The 23,550-nt window shown below is 38.1% G+C and overlaps 1 protein-coding gene across 1 annotated transcript in view; it reads right to left on the bottom strand.

Annotated features, from left to right (window-relative positions):
* The window catches only part of LOC133978106 (A disintegrin and metalloproteinase with thrombospondin motifs 7), an 82,653-nt gene that overhangs the window by 16,011 nt on the left and 43,092 nt on the right, over positions 1–23,550 (bottom strand). The window contains exons 10-22 of the mRNA XM_062416460.1: positions 22,770–22,862; positions 21,958–22,103; positions 18,756–18,925; positions 18,513–18,646; positions 17,313–17,433; positions 16,326–16,570; positions 15,771–15,915; positions 11,540–11,666; positions 7,412–7,625; positions 4,682–6,439; positions 4,109–4,261; positions 2,692–2,865; positions 1,267–1,413 (exon numbers count right to left, since the gene is read on the bottom strand). Of these exons, the coding sequence (XP_062272444.1) occupies positions 1,267–1,413; positions 2,692–2,865; positions 4,109–4,261; positions 4,682–6,439; positions 7,412–7,625; positions 11,540–11,666; positions 15,771–15,915; positions 16,326–16,570; positions 17,313–17,433; positions 18,513–18,646; positions 18,756–18,925; positions 21,958–22,103; positions 22,770–22,862 (3,627 nt within the window). The remainder of the gene's footprint in view (positions 1–1,266; positions 1,414–2,691; positions 2,866–4,108; positions 4,262–4,681; positions 6,440–7,411; positions 7,626–11,539; positions 11,667–15,770; positions 15,916–16,325; positions 16,571–17,312; positions 17,434–18,512; positions 18,647–18,755; positions 18,926–21,957; positions 22,104–22,769; positions 22,863–23,550) is intronic.

Here is a 23,550-nt window from a genome sequence, read left to right as displayed (position 1 = left end):
AAAAAATGCTACCCACAGTTAAGCAATATGTAATCATCTGTGCATTTTTATAAACCGCCTCCAATAACTTGATGTGACAGAGGTAAAAACACTTCAGAATGTGTAGGTTTTCTTCTACTGCCAATCAATTAGAGTAATCAATACTACATTTAGACACAAAAAGGTAAAGGTTGTAGGGTAAATCAATTGAAAGGGTATATTGCCTGGACACTCCTGAGACATATGTATTTCCCCAGAGTCTATCTATCTGTTTTCTGCTGCAGATCCAGGTCTACGTCACAGTTTTGTCCACAGTCTTTCACCCAATCTCTTTATTTTACGTAAAGTCAATACATATTTATCTTTTCCCTTTGTTACTCCCAAATTACCAGTCTTTTCATCATCCCTTCTTTGTCCAAATTTAAACAAAACATCAGCCTCACTATGAAGTGACCTACAGTATTACACAATACAGTATATCATTATATTAATAGATAAGGCGATTTTCTATGTTTTCCTTACAGTCAACAACCTCTTTGCCACAGACCTCCGTTGTTGTCCAAAACCCATCAAAAACACATCAATGAGCCACACCGCTGCACTGTGTGACATATTCTAAAAGATTAATGACAACAATCACATTTTCAGTCTCAGGAGAGAGGTTCCTTGTACAGCAGATGCCACTGAACTGTTCTGTTTACAGTACTTCATTATCTTGTTGTGCCATTAATGTGACAGCTGTATCTTTGGAGCAGTTTCTAAAAGAACTACTGAAACTGTAGTTGTCTGGGTGAAGGAGCATGTCACCCAGTGTAGTGGAGTGACTCATTGCTGTTTTTTTTTTTGGACGACAACGGAGGTGTACGGCACAGAGGAATACAATATATCAGGCTTTGGATACACACACAATACTTGTAAGTAGGGTTGATTCATTGTTGGTTTCATTGAGATTCGTTGACAATAAGACAAATAAAGAAAATCACCAGGCTTATCCATTTTCCTCAATCATAGTGAATTAAAGAACACAGTATGAATTATTTTGCGACCCTGTAAAAGCAAGTGGTTTAGAAAATGAATGGTTGGATAGACAGTATGAATTAATTATAGAGTTAAGCTCCCTAAAATTTCACTCCTTTGTACTCAAGTCTAAATCAATGACGGGAAATTGTGTTCTTCGCAAAACTGGTCTATGAATCATACGTCAAGCTGGATCATTATTTTTTGTTTTTAGTTGTTTCATGTGTGTGTGTGTGTGTGTGTGTGTGTGTGTGTGTGTGTGTATTATACCTGTCCCCATGATCCAGTAAGCCACTGAGCACAAGGCTGGCTATTACACGACTGAATGTTGCTGGGCTGAAGCTCCCTCTCGCATCGATCCTCCTCTGGACAGGTGATTATACGCTGCTGCTCACCTCCCCCACACACCTCAGAGCACTGAACAACAAGCATACACACAATGATAAACATATGCAATAATGTATTTAGGTTTTAATATGGAGCCCTGACCAGACTGATTGCTAAGCTTGAATTTGAGAGGAAACAAATAGGGTTTCAGCAGAGTTCACCAAGTCAAATTTAATACCACACAGAGAGCAATTTAATACCTGTTTCCCCGTCATACTATCTAAAATAAAAAAGCAAACTATAATGTATAACAATAATCCCTAATGATATAATTAATTTAATTAACACTACTGTATGTGGAACTGGACAGGCAGCAGAAAATGGATGGACTAATCTATGAAAAAATATTCATTTCAGCTAATTTAAGTTTTTGATGCTGCTATTGTTAGCACCAGTGTGACAGTGTTAGCAACTGGTATGATGGTCTGACTGAAACTCCACAAAAAATAATTTAACAGCTTCTTGATAACAATCGACTGTAGCTACAATATTGGCTTGGGACAAACAATTATTATTATTGATTAATCTGCCAATAATTTTCTTGATGAACCGTTTTGTCTATAAAATGTGAGAAAATATGATAAAATGTATATAACATATTGAGACTGTTTGACTTTCATGGAGTATAACAGTATATTTTGCAGGAGTTAAAAATGGAAGAATTTTCTGAACTTTCCAGGCAACCTCTGGCTTTTTCAAATTTCAGTTCAACTTGCAGAAACTTGACTCTTGTGTCAAACAGACAATTCATCATATGTGCATATTAAGTCCTTTTATGTAATTGCTGCACAGTGATTCAGCTGAAAGCACATATTGTTCTGAAATGTCATACTTGTTGGAGCTCGGAAATAGCAACACTCCTCAACAGAAACTTTTTCAATGCATCAAGCCAGTCAACAATAACATCATATCAAATGATGATTAAGTGTTCACAGTAACTGATTACCCCGTTTCAAGGTTCTGCAAGTTCATTTCAGTCTGGACTAAAAGGATGAAACAAAATAGAGGAAGAAATCAACAAAGAACAATTAAAACATATTGTACAGTACAGTATGGTCTGGAATATCATTAACGCTACCATTTTATATGAAATTCAACCGGGCATGCATTGAGTAAAACTTCTCCAGTCCAACATCCTTCTATGACATTGGCTAACAAAGAATCGCAAAGTGACAAATACACTTGAAACTTTTAGTATGCTGTCAGATATGCATTTCATAACCTGTATCCTATTCAGATTCACTAGATGGTGAAACCAGAGTATACACATAGTAATACTCACAATGCCATTTGCTTTATGTTACTCACCTGACCCCAGGAGGAGGCGTACCAGTTGAGACATGTCTGAAGGTTACAGGGCAGCTGGATTTGTGGCCTGGAGGACATTGCCCGGCAGTGGAAAGGTCGCAGGGCCCTTTGATCCCGCATGTCAGAACACTGGACCTCTCGTGACTTAACACCGCCTTCACAATTCTTGGAGCACTTGGAAAATACATGGCATGATTGTTATTCAAACAGCAGGAGCTGGTGGAGTTTGTGTGTATCCAGGAGTAGTGAGTCTAAAGCTACTGGATTTGCTGTGTGGCTTTTGCTTTCCTCTTCCAAGAGGCTTAAATAAACTGAATTGAGCTCCTTGGATAGAAGCAAAATGCCTCCAATGGGTTAGGGTTAAGCAACAGTTCCATTTGCCTTTGACTTATTACATCAGAAAATCCTATGGCCTCCATGACTATTTATTGTAAACAATTGTTACTAGAAAATCCTTTATGACAGCTTTTATACTCAAAGTACTTCTGTTTCTAACCATCTTACTTTTCCTAGAGAGATTATCTTTGTTATATTTAGGGCATGTCATTTCATTTTTAAAAACCTGGGACCACAAAAGAACAGGCACTGACTTGCCTCTCATGAGTCTGAAGCTTACAGGTGTTTTCATTAAGATTTATTAAGAGTCTACAGAGATACTAGCAGCTCTGTAGGATAGAAACAGTAGTGCTTTGAATTCAAACTAATGTCAGCATGCTCAAAATAATGTTAACTTGCTGATATTTAACGTATAATGTTTGCCTTGCTCACCAACTTACGTTAGCGTGTTAGTATGCCAACAATTGTTAATTAACACTAAACACAAAGTATAACAAAGGCTGGTGGAAGTTTTTCAAGTCTTTGGTCATAAAGCAAAATGTTTAACAAACTGAAATTATGACCTGTGGGTGGCGCTAGAGGAAAATGAATCAACAAAGTTAAACACTGTTTTGACATCACTGTCTTTATGGTAATTTATTTAACAGTTGTATTGATAGCTTTCAAAGAAATTCAGAGGAAAAGTCACTAAGGGACAAATTTCTGGACCAAATTCATCACAATCCATCCAATGGTTGTTAAGATATTTCAGCTTCAGACCAAAGTGGTGTGCTAGCCAACATTACAATTCCCACAGCTGTGCAACTTAATTGTAGTGAAAACTCAATAAAAAAATTAATAAATACCCAAATCCATGTTATAATAGGAATTTGGCAATATATTTTGCAGTGCATACACAAAATCTGCCTATATACCTGGGTAAAAAGTAAAAACTGAGCAAGTAAAACAATGAGCACATCACATTTCAGCCCATTTTGGTACTATAACAAGTACAGTAACAGCCCAACGTTTTACACACCTTTCTTCTATTCACTAGAATGAGAAAGTGTGTATCAACTTTTGGCTGGTGTTGTAGTCTCACCTTGCTCCATTCCCCAACTTTCCACATGGAGCAGGGGCGCAGGTAACATCGTTGGGCTGGTGCAGGCCTCTTGGCTGGATCGCAGTCTGAGTCTGAGCCAGTGCTGCAGGCCAAAGTCCTCCAGATAGCTCCCAGACCACAGCTGGTGGAGCACTGCCAAAGAAATGTAGGAACACTATTTATATTAAGTTGGATGCATAAACAGCTCCATCACGCACAAGACACCTTACTAATAAATATGTAAATGATCCAAAATCCTGAAGTGTTTTTTGTGTGTTGGTCAGGCATAACATTTTTTCATGATAGGCAAACTTTAAAAAAAAAAAATATTACGTACAACACTGCATGGATGCCAGTACAAGCAAACATCTGTCAAATGTGCCATAAAAATTCATTACATAAACTGACATTATCTGCATTTGCTCTGGTTCAAATGGTCTCTCCAAAGAATTCAGTTAAAAACACTGTGTCTACATTATAAAAACAGACATTAATAGTGAGACAAAGCTGAGCTTTGTTCCTCTCCCACAGAATAAGCACAAAAACAGAATGTGTAGATCCATGCGGACTCACCGAGCTCCAGTTGCCGGTGACCCAGTAGGCCACTGTAGTGACCTGTGTGAAGGGTGGAGCTTGACCTGATTTTGGCAGAGGAAGTGGCCACAGAGTAGGTGAATGGGTAGGCAAAATGGGTGCAGAAGGTGTTGGCGATTCTATGTGATGTGCTGGTGTAGTGCTGGGTTGAGGAGTGGCTGCTGTGCTTGTAAGGAGTTGGTATGAAGTGCTAGGATCACTCTTACTGCTAGTCACCACCGGGGGAAGAACTATTTCATTGTAGTCAAAATCACTTAGAATAAGCAATGAGGACTGGGATGTGGAGTCTATTCCAGTTCTTCCAGTTACAGCAGGTTTTGTCAGTGTCTGCTCAGTTGTAGCTGGCTGGAAATCAGCTGGAGAAGATTGAGTGATTCCCTCCAGGTTTGTAGGAGTTAGGAATCCTGTTCCAGTTAATGATGTGGTGTCATCTGAGGCCTCTTGGTTACCTGAGATTAGCAGATGTGGGTTAGGAAGAGGAGAGGATTTCTCAGACGTGAGACGTGAGGTCACACTGAGATCATGGTCAGACACCCATGAATTACCCTCGTTAGTCGTACTTAAATGAGTTTGATCAAAGTCAGTAGTTGGAAATATTTCAGATTCACTGTTAGTTTGAGGTATTTCTGAAGCTCTTTCGTCCAGTTGAACTGTAGTTTCTGCAGGCTCTGGACTCTCTACATCTTCTTGAGATGCAGAGACATTGGGTCCTTGAGTACTTTCTTCATAATAACTGTACTCAAAATCATCCTCTGTCACTGTTGTTGGTGCAATACTACTATTAGTGGGTTGAAGTCCAGGAGTAGGAGCAGCATGTTTCGGAGCTACAGTGAAGTCCTCGGTATGATTTTCCTCCTCAGTGTTATTTTCAGCCTCTTCCCCATCTTGCCCCCATTTCACATCCTGTGCAGGCTCCTTTGTTGTGAAAGCCAGACTAGGCATTGTGCTAATGTTTTCAGGCCACTGCAGATCGTTATGTTTCTTTTTTTGTAAATGCTTAGTTGTGGACAATGGTGGTGAGTGAGTGGTAGACACAGGCAGAAGATAATCTTCTGAAAGAAAGTCATCCAAATTTTCTGAATTCGTTTGCATGGATTCTTTTGTTGCTGGGTTTCCATTGTCCTTCACGTCGTCCAGCTTTGTTTTCTGTGGCTCTGAAGTTTTCAAAGTGTGAGCAGTGGTCTCTGAAACAGTAGAAACGGTTGAATTCACCGTGGGAGCTCTTGTTGTTTCCATGTACACATTTTCATTCACACTGCCGGTTGGCTTGGTCTCCTGTGGAGCATCAAATTCCTGACTGTCCCTTGAATCTTGTCCATCGCTCTCATCTGACAAGTCTTCATGGAAGTTGATGAAGTTATAGTCGTAGTAAAAATCATCAACTTCAACATTATTCTCCAGAGAATTATCAATATTTTCTATGTTATTATGGTAGTGAAAATCTCCTTCAGCAACTTTATTTAAGTCATTGTGATTTACTGGCTGGGCTCTGGTGGTGCTGTGTTTTGGAGGTGGTTTGGCAACAGGTATAGAGTTAATTTCATTTAGCACTTCTTTGCTTGACCAGCCACTTCCAGACCAGTCGATGCCTCCAAAATTATCCACTACCTGTGGGCAGTCCTGAACAGAGCAAGTAGTGACAGTAAGAGGTTTCTTCTGTGGGTCACATTCAGCACCTGTGTTTCTAGAGCAAGTTACATTACGTCGACGTACTCCACTTCCACAAGTCAGTGAACACTGCAGAAAGAAAGAAAGAGGCAAATATTTTGTGTTTTGTTTTTTAAATTATAAATTATAATATATATATATATATAATATATCTAGTTAATGCAAGCTGAAAATCTGTACACATTTAAGCAAACATTTACTGTGATTCTGCTCATTGTGCACGTCAATCCAAATCCTAACAACTGTGATGGAAAATCTGACCATCTCAAATTACCCTGTGTTATGGAACTCCTGCGAATCACAACCAAAGGCATAACCTGGACTGAAACATAACTAAGTGTCTATAGCCATGCTAGCGGCTCTGTGAGGCTGTACGCAGGTACAGTAGTGTTAATGTGACTGTCAATATCAACATGCTAACTTGAAGAAAATTATCATACTGATGTTTTGCAGGTGATGTTCAGTACATTCAGCATCTTAGGATAAGTAAGCATCTTAACTTAGCACATTTACATGCTAATTCATACTATGGATGTTATGGCATGAATCATGAATTTTAGCCACGCTGCTAGTATGGTTAAAAAAGAACAAGGTACAAAGACGCAGTGGGAGAGGGATGGAGTTCAGACCAGGGTCAACTTCTTTTCTTCTTTCCTCAGGCTGTAAATGCTAAATGTGCCTGCAAATCATGCCTTGATTTGAGTGAACATCTAATTCATTCATTTCTAAACAAAATGAAATGCAAAACAGATATAAAACAAAATACAGAGAGTATGGCCGTCAAGTATTTACATGTAAATTTGAGGCCAATCCAGCTATAAGCAATCATGAATAACTTCAATATATGAATAAAAAGAGCAGAATAAGAGAGGAGCATAAAATATCATCTCAAGAAGGACTTTCACAGAGAGATCTTTTCACAAAATGTCAAAGTAGTTTGTAAGACTTTCTGGTGACATGCACATCATTCTTTTTTAAAAAGCTCTTCTTTTTGGCAAAGTTGCCAACAAACCTGAACCTTATATTCCAACCCACGCTCACCTTTGACCAGCTGCCAGTGGTCCAGTCGGATGGGCAGGGGATGTGTGTGTTGCACGAGGATAGTGACTCAGGTTTGGGTATGTGTTCACATTCACTGGGCTGCAAGGCTTTCTGCTCCTCAACACTTACTGCCTGTATGCAAAGCACTGTTCTTTTAGCCAGGCCTGAACTCCCACAGCTTGATGAGCATTTCTGCCACTCTCCAACCCACCATCTATACAAAGAAACACAAAAGATGCGAAGATTTCCAATTTAATGGTACACTTGTTATAGAAAATGACAGTATTTCACAGCTTTGCAAATACCAATGACTCATGGCTTTAGATGTCTGTGTTGTGAAATTTCAGTGAATTTCAATTTTATTGTCCCGTAGCACACAATGTCTATATTATTTCTTCAGGGGGTTAACAGGGTTGCTGGTCATTATTAATGTCTCAAGTTTTGCTTCACATAAATGATGAAACTTCTGACTGTCAAAACGTTCTGCCTCAACCCAACTCACATTTTCAGCAACTCAGTGATGGACTACATGGTTACAATCAAAAAGCTAAAAAACTAGAAAGAAATAAAAAGTTTTGTTATGCTCACTGTGTAGGAGTAAGAGGGTGATGACAGACTGAGTGAGTGGTTGAGACCGCTTTATGTTTTATGTTGGTGATTGTGTTTGTTCCCAATCTCAGCATTACTAAAGTTTTATGATTCAAACAACAAACGAGAAACACTGCTTGTTATTTTGTAGGTGTAGTTGTCATCTGATTAGCAGCCCCACAGTGCATGGTTTACTGCAAAATATACTTCGATTTTTCAAAAAACACTACACAAAAACACATACATACAGTAAATAGTGTCAAAAAAATTGCACAGCAATAATTACCCATTACTAATTTCTATTTTTTGTGTTGTATGTTTTGTACAATGACAATAAAGAATCTAAATCTAACAGGAGGTACATACTGTATGTACAGCGCAGTCAAAAGTTTAGAGACACTTTCTTCTTCAAGTGAATGAAAAGGTGTGTCCAAACCTCTGAGTGGTAATGTACATCATGTTCCAATGAAAACAGGATAGTCTATGTACAATGTGCTGCTAGAAATAACCACCAGCTGCTCTTTTACAGCATGTACAGTGCAATGAGTGCATGAATCATTTTCCTGGGAGTTTCTGGGAACTACTGTAGGTGCACTTGAATTTTGAGTGGAAATGGTGGATCACCACCTACAATGGAAAACAGTATTTACCATACAACACAAATATACTGGAATGCTATTGCTTACAAAATAAATTTATTGGGAAAAAGTTTTTATGGAAATAAGATATAGCCATCAGCATCTTGTTGCACCTGATTTACAACTGAGCCAGCTGCTAACAAATGTGTGGAAATTATAGTAAATCTGATCTTGAACGTGATCTCGCTTGCCTTTCCACTGTTGCATATTAGGCTCAATAATTTGTAGTGGACGGGTTCACAATTTGTTTTCTTAAAACAAAAGTCAGGTACAATAATCTATATAATACAAAGTTCCTTTTTTTAGTTACTATCTTTCCACTGCAGCTCAAAAGGACAACACTGTTCAGAGAAAGACAAAGAGGGGATTTTATTCTAAAAACACTGTAAATGTGGTAGACTTCCACTTGATTTGACAGATTGGATGGCTGACACTTCATGTTAGCTTCAGATAAACTTTTAAATACAGTTTTGCACAAAACAAGAACTGTGGGTTTTGTCCCCCATTTCTTACATTATAAATATTTACATGATTAATACTACGGAGGGATCTCTCAGAGGATCTCTATTATCTATTGCTTTAAGACAGACCTGGAAACTGTGAACCCTTCCTTTAAATACTTTTTATTTAGTCATTTAATGTTGATGCATTAAAAACACACACAGATCGTCTTTGTACCATTCATTTCTATATCCACAGACTGAGTAGACTAGGAGCTTGAAATTGAACCTCTGTTCACTGGCAACATCTGTAGCAACAGAAGTGGTAATGATCTCTATGCTAAATAGTCAAACTCAAAGAGGAAATTGAGCTGTTTTACTACTGATACTACAAGCTAACAAGCTGCAGTTTGGTGCAGCAAAGTGTGTGGGCGTAAATAAGACTGTGTGTTGACTCTTTGATCTCAGTTAAGCAACCTACAATACCAGCTGAGACCAGGGAGCCGTCTCCTGTTTCTCCTGTCTCTTCCTCCCTAACTAAAAGAACAAAGTCTGATGTGACTACATTGTTGTTTTAAAAATAAGCAGAAATAGGAAACTGAATAATAATAATAATAATTAAAAAACACACAATCAAGGAGTGATGGTGTAAATATTTGGCTTTTTTTGGGGGAGGGGGACAATCTTCATTCATTCACTGTTCCCTGTAATGCTCCTATAATAAAATGTAGGTTAAAAAATAGCACTTGTAGACACCACTACATGATTGAAAGAAGCCATTTAATAATCTGAAACTATAACACAAGCAATTTAAATGTTTTCTGGTGCACTTTTGTACGATGAATAATCTATGAGCAAGGTGCACTTAAGAGGTTTAAATGATCTAATCTAATTTTATATTATTCATGTAATTTGACCTCATCACTACATGCAGTAATTAGCAGTTTACTTACTCATTTACATAGTAATTTCACTCATGTAAGGAATTGACTATATTTATGCTATTTATAGACAATTTTAAGTTGTGTCAAAAACTTTTCAATACTAAAATGTCTTTGGCTGACAGGAGCTGTTTAGTTAGATTACCTAATGTGGTTCAATGTGCAGCTGAAGGGTGTTAAGACTGCTTTGAATAATATTTTGTGTCTGATATGTTTTCCCTCACAGAAATTCAATACAAATTTAACTGCTTGGACACAAAATGTTTCTCTGTTGATTTTTCAGTTTCCTCGTCACATGTTTGTAAGTTTCATTTAGGACAACAATTGGCTCCACGCTAATTGTGATGTCACAACTCATGCTTGTAAACCCACACCTTAAAAGATATAAGGTGAGCATAGAGAAACTTTCCCTCTTTAGCAGATGAATGTGGAAACAGCCTTCTAGTGTCAAACTCTGCACATAAATCATTCTGCATAGTGAAGCTCAAACATTCAAGTAAAGTAACAATAAGCAAAACTCATGTTTGAATAGAGGGGGACCAAAACTGCAATTGTAGAGCCACAGAATGACACAGTGGCATGTTGCGATCGCTTGTGGCGCTTTTCCACTACACAGTTCCAGCATGACTCGCCTCGCCTCGCCTCGGTTTTTTTTGCGTTTCCACTAGGGAAAGTACCTGGTACCTGGTCCTTTTATAGTACCTGCTCTGGCGAGGTTCCAAGCGAGCCAAGCCAGTACTAAAATGTGACGTCGACACACTGCTGGCCGCTGATTGGTCAGAAGAGTTGTCGCTGGAAGAGTCATGAGCCGTCCGGCATTTTTAAATACCGGCAGCAGTGTTACAGCCATAGTTACAGCCATACGGTTCAATTTTCTTGCTTTGTGTGTGACAAAAAGCCACAAACAGCAGCAAGTACACCACTGCCTCAATGTCCTCCATTGTTTATGTGTTTTGTGTTGTGTATAAAACGAGGTCACAGCAGTTTTGCAGAGCCGTGCTATGGCGACCCCGCCCACGTTGAGTAGGTCCTTTTTTGTAATGGAAAAGGAACCGTACCGAGGCGAGGCGAGCCGAGTCGAGGCGAGTCGTGCTGGAACTGTGTAGTGGAAAAGCGCCAATGGAGTAGTCACAGTGGTATAATTAGCAGACCAGTGACTTGGGAGACACTAAGGTAATAATCCCAAGGCTAAATTCAACTTGAATTTTTCTTATTGAAACACTAATTGTATTTTTAAAGAATGCAAAGTTTCTGCTGTAGAAAAATATTGAATCTATGATTATGCATAGTTTATGTGATGTCATTGGTTTCATTTCTACAAAGTGTTCCCACCTACAAGGGCTGTGTGTGTGTGTGTGTGTGTGTGTGTGTGTGTGTGTGTGTGTGTGTGTGTGTGTGTGTGTGTGTGTGTGTGTGTGTGTGTGTGTGTGTGTGTGTGTGTGTGTGTGTGTGTGTTGTGTCACATTGTCAGTGAACAGGGCAGGTGTCATTTTGTAAATAATGTCCAGTGGGTAAACTCACATGACTGGACATGGCTCCTTGTTGCAGCTGGTTTGGTTGTCTTCAGGTCGGGTTAAAGGGTCACAGAAGTGCTCCTCTACTATCCCAGTTGTCTTCTCGACACAGTGAACAATTTGCCTTTGAACACCTGAAATACCAGAGACATGACAAATAAGATTTTGTAAACCAGCATGCACAAGCACACACAGCTCCCAGCAAGGGAATTATAAAAGCCCAGTACCTCGATATAACATGAGTAGGTGATGGTGAAGAGCCACTTATAAATAACATTAGTGAACACACAGCTCAAATGCATACCTGACCACACTAACCACACTGTACATAGAGGAAACTCCAGTGCTAAAGTGAGGTTATCAGTTGAATGTACTTTTTTTTTTAGTAAACTCAGTAAACTCACAATGATTATTGAATACACTTGCAACATAAAGGCAGGAAATAAGGTAATTATTGTGGATGGCTTTCTAATCACATAAACACAAGTCAATTTTCTCCCCTCCATCTAAAATGAGACTGGTTGGACAGAATATTTAATATCTAGCACACAGAAAAGTGTCATATACTGTACAGGTATCAGACAGCATTACACAAAGCATTACATGACAAGACTTGTCTCCTAAGGCTGCAACAGATATATCCCTTGTTGTGATGCTGCTTTCCATCATTACTCTCGCCCTCCTGAGGGGGTTTCCACCCCATCAGAGCTGGAGACACCTCTCACCTCTTTGTGCCCTCCACTCTGAGCCTGCTGAGCTTTCACAATGCGCATCTGGCAGCTAATTTACACCTTCAAAGGCATCTCTTAAAGGATAGGACCTTTGACTGGATGGAGGAAGAAGGAAAAAAAGAAAAAAACTAGAAAGATGCTGATAAAAACACTCTCAGCCATGTTGATTACATGGCCCTTGGCTTAATTGAACTGCCACTTGAATAAATACTTTTCTGTGTTGTCACACTGAGGTGGATATTTTTATGTAATACAGTTTGAACATGCATGGAACCCTGTTCCTGGCACATGGACACTGGGGAGATATTGTGCCTTGATGTGCTGTAATTGAAATAACCTTTAAGATTTGTTTTACATTGGAGGAAAAGTGGAGGAGAATATGGATTTTCTAGTTTATGGTCAGAAGTAGATTTGGACTCATTTTTGTGTGGCAGCTTTTTACAGAGCTGTAATGGTAAAGTTTGATACCAAAGTTAGTGCTCAATGTTGTATATACTTTACTGTATATATAAATGCTATTCAATAATCCATGCCAATGAAATCCAATTGACATAAGTTGGCTGAATGCAATAATACAAAGCCTGTAAGCCATTTAATCGCTTTAAGGATTTGTTTGGTGATTTTTTTATATGCTTCCATTGTCTATGCATGCAGAGCCAAACCAACAATGTGTTGATCCTGATTACAAGCACTGTGTGTGTAGCCAAAGCCTGATATATGTTATTCCTCCACGCCATAGCATCTCAAGCTACCAAAGCACAATCCTTTGCAATACAAGGAAAATCTCCTGAGAATGAAAACATTATCTTCAGTGTGAAGGAACATGTCATCTGGTGCAATGGAGTGGCTCATTGACATGTTCGCTTTTTGACAACAGCAGAGGTCTACAGCACAGAAGAATGAACAATATCAGGCCTTGGATACTCACAACAATAGCTGTACTTCATTGTTTGTTTGGCTCTGCACATCAGATTTATTGACAATAAGAAAAATAGAAAATTGCCAACCTTATCCCTTATAGAGATTTGTAGACAGTGCAAACAAAATATGTCTAGAGTTGACATGTGAAGCTACTTTAATGGACAACATACTGGACAACTGGTACACTACGATTAAAGTTGCATCTCGAGGTAACCCCTAAATTCCCTGAAAACAATTATTCTTGTATATGAATGTACAAACACAGAACAGGACATCCATAAAAACAGTTCCCCTTTTTTAATTTACAAATGCTGAATTCTCCACTGAAAAGAAAAGAAGTAGAAACAGTAGACAGCAGAAGGAAAAGCACAGTTGGTACTAATGACATTAACGTTTTATTAAAGTTAGTCATGACAGTGAGATAGTATGCACAGAACACTTACTTTTTAAAGTACTTTACCAATTAAGGACATGTATCAAAGTAGTAGTCTATAAGAACTGTAAAATGCTGTTATTTTAGAAATGATTTAAAGCCTACTAGTCATGTTATTTTGAAGGTGCAAAGTGCATTAATTCTGATTCTGTATTATCAGATATTGAAAGGATGCATTAATTTATTTCAGAGCAGTGTCTACTTGTGGTGGTGTTAAATAGGTCTTTGATAGAAGCAGTCTAAATAAAAGACAATAAAAGAATCAGTACAGTTACATTCATGTCAGCGGCAAGTGAAGTGAATAGATCAACCACACCAACATCAAAGACTCCAGTTTGGTGTGTGATAATCAGTCCTTTTTTATCAGCTTTTAACTGAGGAATTTCACTGCTGTCTTTGACTTTGAAACCATAGTTTATGCTCTGCTAGTTTCAGAAAAGGTTTACTGTTTAGCCACATGAGAAATGCTTTCAGATCCTATATTCATCCAGTAGGATAAACTAACTCAATTTTTACTTCGATTTATAGTGTTAAGTCCTTTATTGATCTTCAGGAAGCCTATGCTGGATCAGAGAGAGAACCAAACTGTACACTGAAAGTGTCAGCTTGATAAACAGCTTATAACTGATTTGTAGACAGTGTAAACTAAATATGTTCAGAGTTGACTTGTGAAGTTACTTTAATCATTAATTATTGACATGTCCTTCTGTCCAGCTTAGTAGTGGTTGTATTGCACTGCATTAGAGAATGTCCTTCTCTTTGATAAAACAGTACAAGCTGTACGTAACTTGAACTTAACAACAGACGTCAACAACTACTCTCAAGAAGCATCGTGGTCAGAAAAATGTCATCACTTAGTTTAAAATTCTGTTGCATATGCTGCTGAAAGCTAAAGATTAAAGTCTGTATAAATCTAATGATACATTCAGAACTCACTTTCATATTCCGGGTCAGTGTTTGGTAAATATGCTCAGGAGGGAGTCCTTTCCCTTTTCAACTTACTAAGTCATTAAAGTCTTGCTTGTATATTCACAACACAATAGTATTCAGGTAAAAGTCAAGCATTTTTTCAAAAACTGAAGTCTAGAGGGGTTGATGAAAATGAAAATGTGACAGGATAAAAGGATGTGGGAAGGTGTTTCTTTTTTTCTTGCCACTTTATATTGAATACATGAATGATATGAATGGACTGTGTGTAGTGCAGTGTAATTATGTATAGAATACATAATCATTGTACTGGATACATTCACCCATTACAACGTATTGCTGTCGTGGATGTATGTGCTGGCATTAACATGTTGATATGCGTTGTCAGATTTGTCTGTATAAATGTTAAGAGTAATAGAGATTATGTAATAGTGTTGCATGTAAATACATGTTTTTAGTATCTGGTGATTTTTCTGTGTTTACCTGCCCATTGATAGCAGATGGGAATTAGCTAAAAGCTACATCTGGCATAAATCATCTCTTCTCATTTTGAGATTAATGTTTTTTGTGAATGGTTCTTGTTTAATAAAAACTAATAATAATAAAGTAATAATGATACCACCAGGGCTATGAACTTTTGCTCAGGATTAGTTTTGTAACCTCCTGAATAATCTAACAACAAGGTTATTGTGTTGAAAAGTGATTTTAATAGCTGTGTGTGAACTGTAATCTTTCCAAATTAAAACTGTCAAGAAATTTATATTTTTATGGGAGATAATTGCTTTATTTGGCATTATTATTAAATAAGTGGCACATAATGACCACATTATCAAATGAGTGATGCTGCACTGAAAAGATACCATCCAGTTTTCACCAAAAGAGCAAACACATCATCGTCTATTATCTCGTTTTGATGAAATTCTCCTTCAAACTCTGAGCCATATGCTCTGCACAAGGCCCAAAAATGCCAATCTGGCAAAATGAATTTCAAGGTCAGGTAATTACAGAAACAATATGTCATAAACCTGCTTGTGTTTGTCCTGCAATGAAGATATGCCGCAATGTGATTTATTAAAAGTCATCGATCAAATGTCAGACTCAAAATGCGCTTGGAATACAGCTTTCCTGTTCCTGTCTGAGCCATAGATAACAGCCTGATATGAATCTCTCTCTCTTTTATCTAGCCACCTACCTATCTACATTATAATCTTCAATTGTTCTCTTACCTGTTCCACAGGTGACACTACATTCAGTCCAAGAACCATATTTCCAGAAGAAAACTGAGGCGGGAATGTCGTCGTCGTCTTCTAACACATTTTGATTGATGGTGTACTCATAGCGCACTCCTGGATTGGTCTCCTGAAAGAGGAGCTGAAACAAACAAAAGAAAAGCTGACAAATCCAGGAAAACATCAAAAAAGAGAGTCAATAAGGAACTAAGAAGATCCAGAAACTAAATCAGGACCTAATTAAGGGACATAAAAGAAGAAGTTTCATCGTTTGTGTTTCCACTGCAGTTGAAAATATGTGAGGATTGAGCAAATTAGAGCAATAAAGAATGATAAATGGGACAGCTTCATTCAAGACACAGTCTGTGTGTGCATATAACACAATAACACAGAGTCATCAAGCTGCTGTCTGTAATTTATTGTTGACTGTTTGGGGTTGGAACGGTGTCAGAAAGGCTGGAGGCTCGTCCCTACACTAATGACAGTGTGCTGAGTACACTAAATACTCTAAAAACTGTAATTTAAGCAAACCTTTTTCTCTGTTAGTCCTACCTGAATCCACAGCGGTTCCATGGTAGGCCCAGGTGAAGTCAAGTTTTCAAGATGTCCAGTCCTCTCATAGGTGAACACTGTCCCAGCTGCCTTGTACTCCCCATTCCACTGGATAGTCCAGCCACCATTCAGAAAATACTTGTTAGGAGTGTCGCTTCGTAGTGCCAAGAAATTCCCAGCTTCAGCCACCTCCTCAATCCGGATATCCCACGCACCCTCTGGGATCAGTCCAATGTCTACATAGCCTTGAGGACAATACATTTTATTAAGTGATAATGCAGAACATTGTGTCCTGATCACAACATACCCTCATCAAGCACTTTATTAGGAACACCTGTGGACTCTAATGTAATTCGATACAACTCTCCCACAGCTCCGCCATAAATTCTACCTTTTCGAAGCTTACACATGTTCAGTTTTTGTTGACACTGTCAGAAAGGTGATAATTCTACTTTACGTGTATTATTGAAGTCATAGTGGGTGGTGGGGGTGTGCTGGAATGCATTAAATTGAAAAGTGTTCCTAACGTGTTGTCCGCTCCATTCTGACAATATCAACAAGCACTGATAATATATACGCCTCGTAAAAGTAGAATTTATGGCAGAGCTGTTGTATTGGAGTGCATGAGATTGTGCAGGTGTTCCTAATTAAGTGCATGGTGAGTGTACATCATGATGGACAAGGTGGAGGTGGGGAGCATCACCTCAGAGTGCGCTGTTACACTTATACCATGACTATAAACCAAAGGCTGTGTTTAAATCATCATCCTAACACCTTATTAGGTCAGGGAAATAAGTATTTCACGTGGCCATAGTATCAGAGAAAATACAATCAACACATATCTAGACCTAGAAAAAGTCCCTTATCAAACCTAATAGAGACATAATGCAATCTTATCAGTATATAATGACACATATCTCTCCTATTGCGGCAAAGACGCTTTGACTTAAACTGGCAAAACTCCCAAATTATCAATCAGAAACGTACCAAGTCCTTCAGTCTCCTCAAAGGTTCTCCTCACAGTGGTACAGGTGGAGCCATTACCATTGCACACACCACAACGATCCTCTACAACACTGGATTCAATCACATAGTCACAGCCTATATTCTGTAACACACATGCAATATATGATAGATTTAGTATAAAATGTACAGTAATTACACAACAAAGGCTAAATTATATTAAGGACATTATGCTGCAATTTGAGGGTTGTATTTTGTAATTTCATTCTTAATGGATTCAGATCAAAGCCACATTTTTCAGTTCATCTTCCACATTTGTTAAGCCTTTGTGCATGCATTACTTTGCAGAAAAACTACAAAAATAGCACGGATCAGAAACCTGACTCGCCTTGCTTCATTTGCCTTTGACTTGTTCTGATATGGCAAGCTGATACAAGTGAAAATCCCTGTAATCTTCAGTACCATACTGTGCTGCTTTATGATTACAGTCACACCTCATACTGTTTCTCAGCTTCCACTGGGTGCAGTTAAAGGCACAATGTATATTCCAAATAAACAACAGGTCAGCTCCACAACACCATAATACTAAATGTAGGATTGGTACCTGCTACAATGTCAAACTGATTTATAGTCGAGACTAGACAGTAACTAAATCAATATATTTATTGTTTTCTGAAACATTTCTGAGGCCTATTTAGGAGTAAAACTCTTTTAACTATGTATATGTACTGTAGATTTTAAACAGACAGAATAGCCCTTAAATTCAATGGGAGTCTCCAAACACAAAATCTGGGGCAAGAAAGGAAGAAAACATGCAGGCGCTTGACAAAAATGTCACAAAATGTCATGAAATCAGAGCCAAAACCCTGTAATTGCTGTCCACTCTGTATCCAATAGTGTCTGTATCAGTGACTGGCATTTTGGCCCAGGGTATATAGCTATCGTGCGAGATAACAGCCACTGACGTTTTTTTATCAACAAGCTCATTTTCATGCAGAATGTCAAATGTTCAACACTAGCCAGAGAAATCAAGATGAGTGTCAACTAAATATACTGCATCGCTAGCACAGCACAATTGCAATAAAACAGAAATACAAGTTGAATAATTAATGAATCCTGTTTTGAAATTGAAATTGAATTGAAAAAACTGAACAAATTCAATCCTTTTTTTTTTTTTTTTTTTAAATCAGAGAATATGTGGAACAGTAGTTTTAATGTTGATACCTTACAGATGCCATTGATGCACATATCTCGACTTTTGTTGCCTTCTAAGCATGGCGTCCCATCAGTTACGGCATCACGCATCTTATCAGAGAACTGTTCATTCAGTGGACGGCAGTGCAGTTCACAGGGGTTGACTGAGCGTTTGTGGAGAGAGGTCCAACAGACAGAAGACACAGAGTTATTTTAAGAATGGACACAAAACACCTAAATCCTGTTAACCTGAATCCAGTTAAATCTGCTCACCTCTGTTGATGACAGATACCCACTTGTAGAACTTTCCCTTGTAGGGCTTGGTGTTGAAGTAACTACACTGCATGTCTCTGAAAGAGGGCTGCTCGTGCAGACATGGTGTGGTGTTACAGATCTTGTATCTCCGTCTCTCTCCCAGACAGTACTTCCCTCTGTGCTTAGGACTGTAGAACAGTCAAATATGTTATTTCAGTGCTGCTCATTAACTTTTCTTTACCAGTAAATAGTATTTAGCTGTGATATGGCTTTGAAAAAAGGAGAGAGTCCAAATATGTATTTGAGCAAATTTTGTTCATAATAAAAAATGAAAAGCTTTGGTTCATTAAGGTCATGAGCTGACGTTTTTCTAAAAAAAGAAAAAAAGACAAAACAAAGCACGGTAATGATCAGATATCATTTTTGCTCCGAGCAATTATTCACACTTTGCAGGGTAACAGTGAGACTTATGAATAGCTGCATTATATAACTAACAGAGTCAAGGCTAAACTAATTATCCCCAAATATTACTGAGTCCTTAAGGATAGGTTCATACTTTTTTGGTTTAAAACAGTCAGATCTGAAACAGGTTTAGGTTGCTTGTTAGTGACCATTAAATGATCCATTCCTCATCTTCCAAAGTGCAGGATGGGTGACAAAATGAGCTGTCTTTGTTGGGTGCAAAAAAGCCTCAAATTATATTTTGTGCAAACCTGTATTAAAATGTTTTTGAACTCAGTTTTGCACGGAACGAGGACTGCAGATTTTGTCATGCATCACTTACACTGGAAGCTTATTCAGAGGGGATTTTATAATGGCCAACAGGAGGAATGAGCAAAATCAGCAAAAGACACAGCAGACTAGAACAATTGTGATCCTATACCTTGAATGTAATTCAACTAGATACCAACTATTCCTTTCTTTCTGTTTATTTGTATATGGACACGTATATAGCATGGACTAATGCCACATACCACAGCGTTAATAACTTAAGCTAATTTGCTATTGCTTAAAATACATAAAACTGAACAGTAAATGCATATGGAAATGCAAAAGACTCAGAAATGCATATTTATACATTACAACACAAAACTCAACAACAGAGCACATACAAAGCAGCACAAAAAACAACTCACAAACGATACCGTAAAAGCATCAGATCACTCATGACTTCATGGTTGATCCCTCTTTTAAAAACTGTTTCAGTTTAAGTTAAAACATTCCCAGTCATGATTCATTTTGAGTTCTGTGGGTAAAGAGTTCCACAGGTTAATCCCCCAAAGAGAAAAAGCTGTCTGTCCAAGTGAAGATTTACAAAACGGCACTTTATATTTCCCTGTGGATGTATCTCAAGTTACTGAACCAGAAACCCTGAGAGGTCAATGAGTACCAAAGGAGTCTGGTTACTGGTTTGGCATTTAGATATAGAGTTTAGAGTTTAAGATTAGCATATTTCTTAAAATGATCAAAGGATATACAGTAATTGGCAGTAGTTTGATCTAATAGGCTTCCTGTCTAGAATTCAAAAACTTCTGTTGAGGAGCGAACCCTGGAAGAAAAATAAACTGCCACACTTTACTTTTGTTTTCAGGATTTACTGAGACTGTATTCTAATTGATCCAACACAGTCTAAACAAGAAGGGGATTTTAAGGACAATATTTGAGAACAATGAAAATCCCTTGATGCCATAAAGACTCATATTTACATTTACGTTTAGTCATTTAGCAGACGCTTTTATCCAAAGTGGAGAATAACATTCGAGCAACATTGCAACAGAGACATTAGTGTGACAATAAATAAATACTGCTAAGTAGTGCTAAGGAGTGCTAAGTAATTGTAAGTTAAGAGAGGAGGTACTCTCTGAAGAGCTGGGTCTTCAAGTGCTTCTTAAAGACAGAGAGGGAGGCCCCTGCTCTGGTGGTTTTCTCGTATATGTTACTCATATACTTTGTTGTATTTTTATGTTAATACACAGTATGAACGTTTTTGGTAAAAGTAATACAAATCAAAGTCAAATACAAATACAAAATATGCAGCCTTAAAACCTTTAATGTTTAATTACTGCACTGCATTTTTTGGAAAATATATACACACTGGTACAGTGATATCTTATCTTTTGCTGATACACTGCTTCGGCTTTACTCTGCAGTAGAGTACATCATAAATTATTCTTACTCTCAACTGCAGGCCACAGGTGGATGAAAAGTGTGAATTAAGTTACAAGCTGATGCCCCTCTCATCAGCCATATGTCAGTCAAAAATATCTGCCATGTATTTCAGAAAATAGGTCATCTCTTTCTGTTTGTACAAAAACAGTAATTCACACATTACAGACTGAAGGTGTCATCTAAGTAAGGTTCAGCTGTTTTATTACTCTTAATGGCACAACTGATATCATGTTATGTTTATAGGATATTAAAGGATACATTGGTATCAGTGCAATTTTAATAAATAATTGTAATAATGATTTTCTTCTTCTCGTCCAGAGAAGGTAACATTTTAATTTAGGGGTTTCAACACCAGTGATTCCCACCTAGCAGTACTTCTGAAGTTGCAGGGGGTTCATGGGAAAATTGTAAAGTAGCTCAGCTGCTCTGGACAAGAACAAAATTCAACAATTAACACTAATAGCATAACAAGTTGCCGTGAGAGTGATCTTTAGTACTATTCATTGACACAATAATCAGTAAACTACCAGCTATGACAGACTGTTTGCACAAGACATACCTCAGTTTGTCAATGACTTGAGTCAGTTGTAACACCCTTACACCATAAATTGTGATTGAAAGTATGTGAGAGGTCGAATTAGTTAGATAAATAGATAAACGGTTGAAACATGCAGTTTCTGACTCTCCAAGTGGTAGTACAAATGCAAACTTAACCAAACCTATTGAAAAAGACAATAGGAAACAGGCCTGAACACTGATAATTGAAGGATCACTGTGTCTTGTAGGAAACAATTATTGTAATAACATCCACTTGTTCAAAATGAATGTTGTTACATAACATCCAGTGTATAATTAATTCAAAAGAACACACTTGGAACATGATGAGTGGTGTTAACGAAGGTGTATTTGAGCTGCTCTGCCTGCGGTTGAATGTCATGCTAAAAAGGTTCGGAACCACTCGTCTGTGTGCTTCAATCATGTTATTTGCACATCATTGATCTATATTTTCCATAAGTACAAAATAAGAGTCAAAAGAAAACAAGAAACTTACACTGGGTTATCACAGTCTCGTTCGGCACTCCGGACTCCAGCACCACATGACCTCGAACAGGCCGACCACTCGCTCCACGACGCCCAGCCACCGTTTACGCTCTCTGGGCGATGTGCAACTGATACACACTCCCCACTTATACACCACTGGTGAAAAAGACAGCACAGTTTACATTATCAAATACAATAACATGTACTGTAAGCTTCATCCTCTTGTTGTTCTTGGATTGAAAGCAGCATTATCTCCTATGGCTGAGACTCATCAACTTTGCTGTAAATGTATTTTTTCTGTCTGAGTGCACCATTGTATTTTGTTAAACTAAATTGTATATTACAGGAATACAATGCATTACTATTTTTTTCTTTAAAAAGAAAATACATAAAGTACGTAAACCTTATAGGATCCCTTAAATTATGACAAAGATAACTTATCTTTACTTATCTTTCAGTATTGCTTTAAGTTTTATTAACTGATCAGTAATAAGTGAATCACTTAAACCCCTCTCTTCACACAGGTGATCACAGGTCAAATACTACAATGTATGGCCACATAACAATCTGAAAAACCTCCATTTATTCAGGGTCATATTCAACTGAGGTCTCTGAGGTCTTGCTCCAGCCCTCCCAAATGATGACCGGTATGATCTTAATCTCATGCAACTTGTAAAAATAAATACTGCAAATAGGAATAAGCCCCATGAACTAAAACACTAAATGTTAATGCACCTCCCTGAAAAAAACAAAAAACAACCTGCGACCTTATTACAATCCCCATGTCTCATTTCTCTTATGCTCAAGAAATTGAAGATCCACCTTGTCCTCGCCACAACTGGTCCCATCTGCAGCCCCGTCTAGCTTTGAGTGGCAGGTTGTTCCCACAGTGCACCACAGAGTGCTGCATACGTTCTAGGAAAGCAGAGACAGAGAATATCTTATTTCTACACGCTGCCTTTCAAACATGCTATTGTGTGTTACTTGGTAAGTCTTTTAAGTACTGAACGAGTACAGAATGGAAGTACTAGAATGAAAATAACCAATAGGAGAGAGAAAGTAGGCCGCAGTGAAGGCTTGAGTGCTCTCAACGGCCGAAGGAGAAGAGCCAAGGAAGCAGTGAGGGCTTATAAACAAGGCTGCTGTACCGTATATGAACTTAAATGAAATGAAAATGTGAATATTGAATAATACACAGCATAAACGGTGATGAAATGCCATCAAAAGCTGAGTTTTAATATTTGGTATTACAAGTAAAATAAAAAATGGTTGGTATCCTCCAGTTCATTGCTGTAGCTGCTGTAGTTTAATGTAATGAATGCCGTTCACTAAGCACTATGGGTCTTTGTCTGATTTTCTCATCTGACAATAAAGGCCGGCCTCCACAGGTTTGCTCACAGTATGTGCCTGACTAAGTACAGAGTGATGTCATTAATACTGATGGACAAAACATACCCACCCTTGCAAAGCCCAATGTTTGTTTGCGCTTTTTGCTCTTGCTCTGTGTGCCGTGTTGTCTCTTCAGACACAGCTGATCAGATATGGACTACAGGCAGGACCTATCCAGCAAAGATTATTGACATCCCCATCTCGTACAAATCTG

This window comes from Scomber scombrus, chromosome 1 (assembly GCF_963691925.1).
Source record: "Scomber scombrus chromosome 1, fScoSco1.1, whole genome shotgun sequence".
NCBI lineage: Eukaryota > Metazoa > Chordata > Actinopteri > Scombriformes > Scombridae > Scomber > Scomber scombrus.
This window is presented reverse-complemented; position numbering and strand designations above follow the sequence as displayed.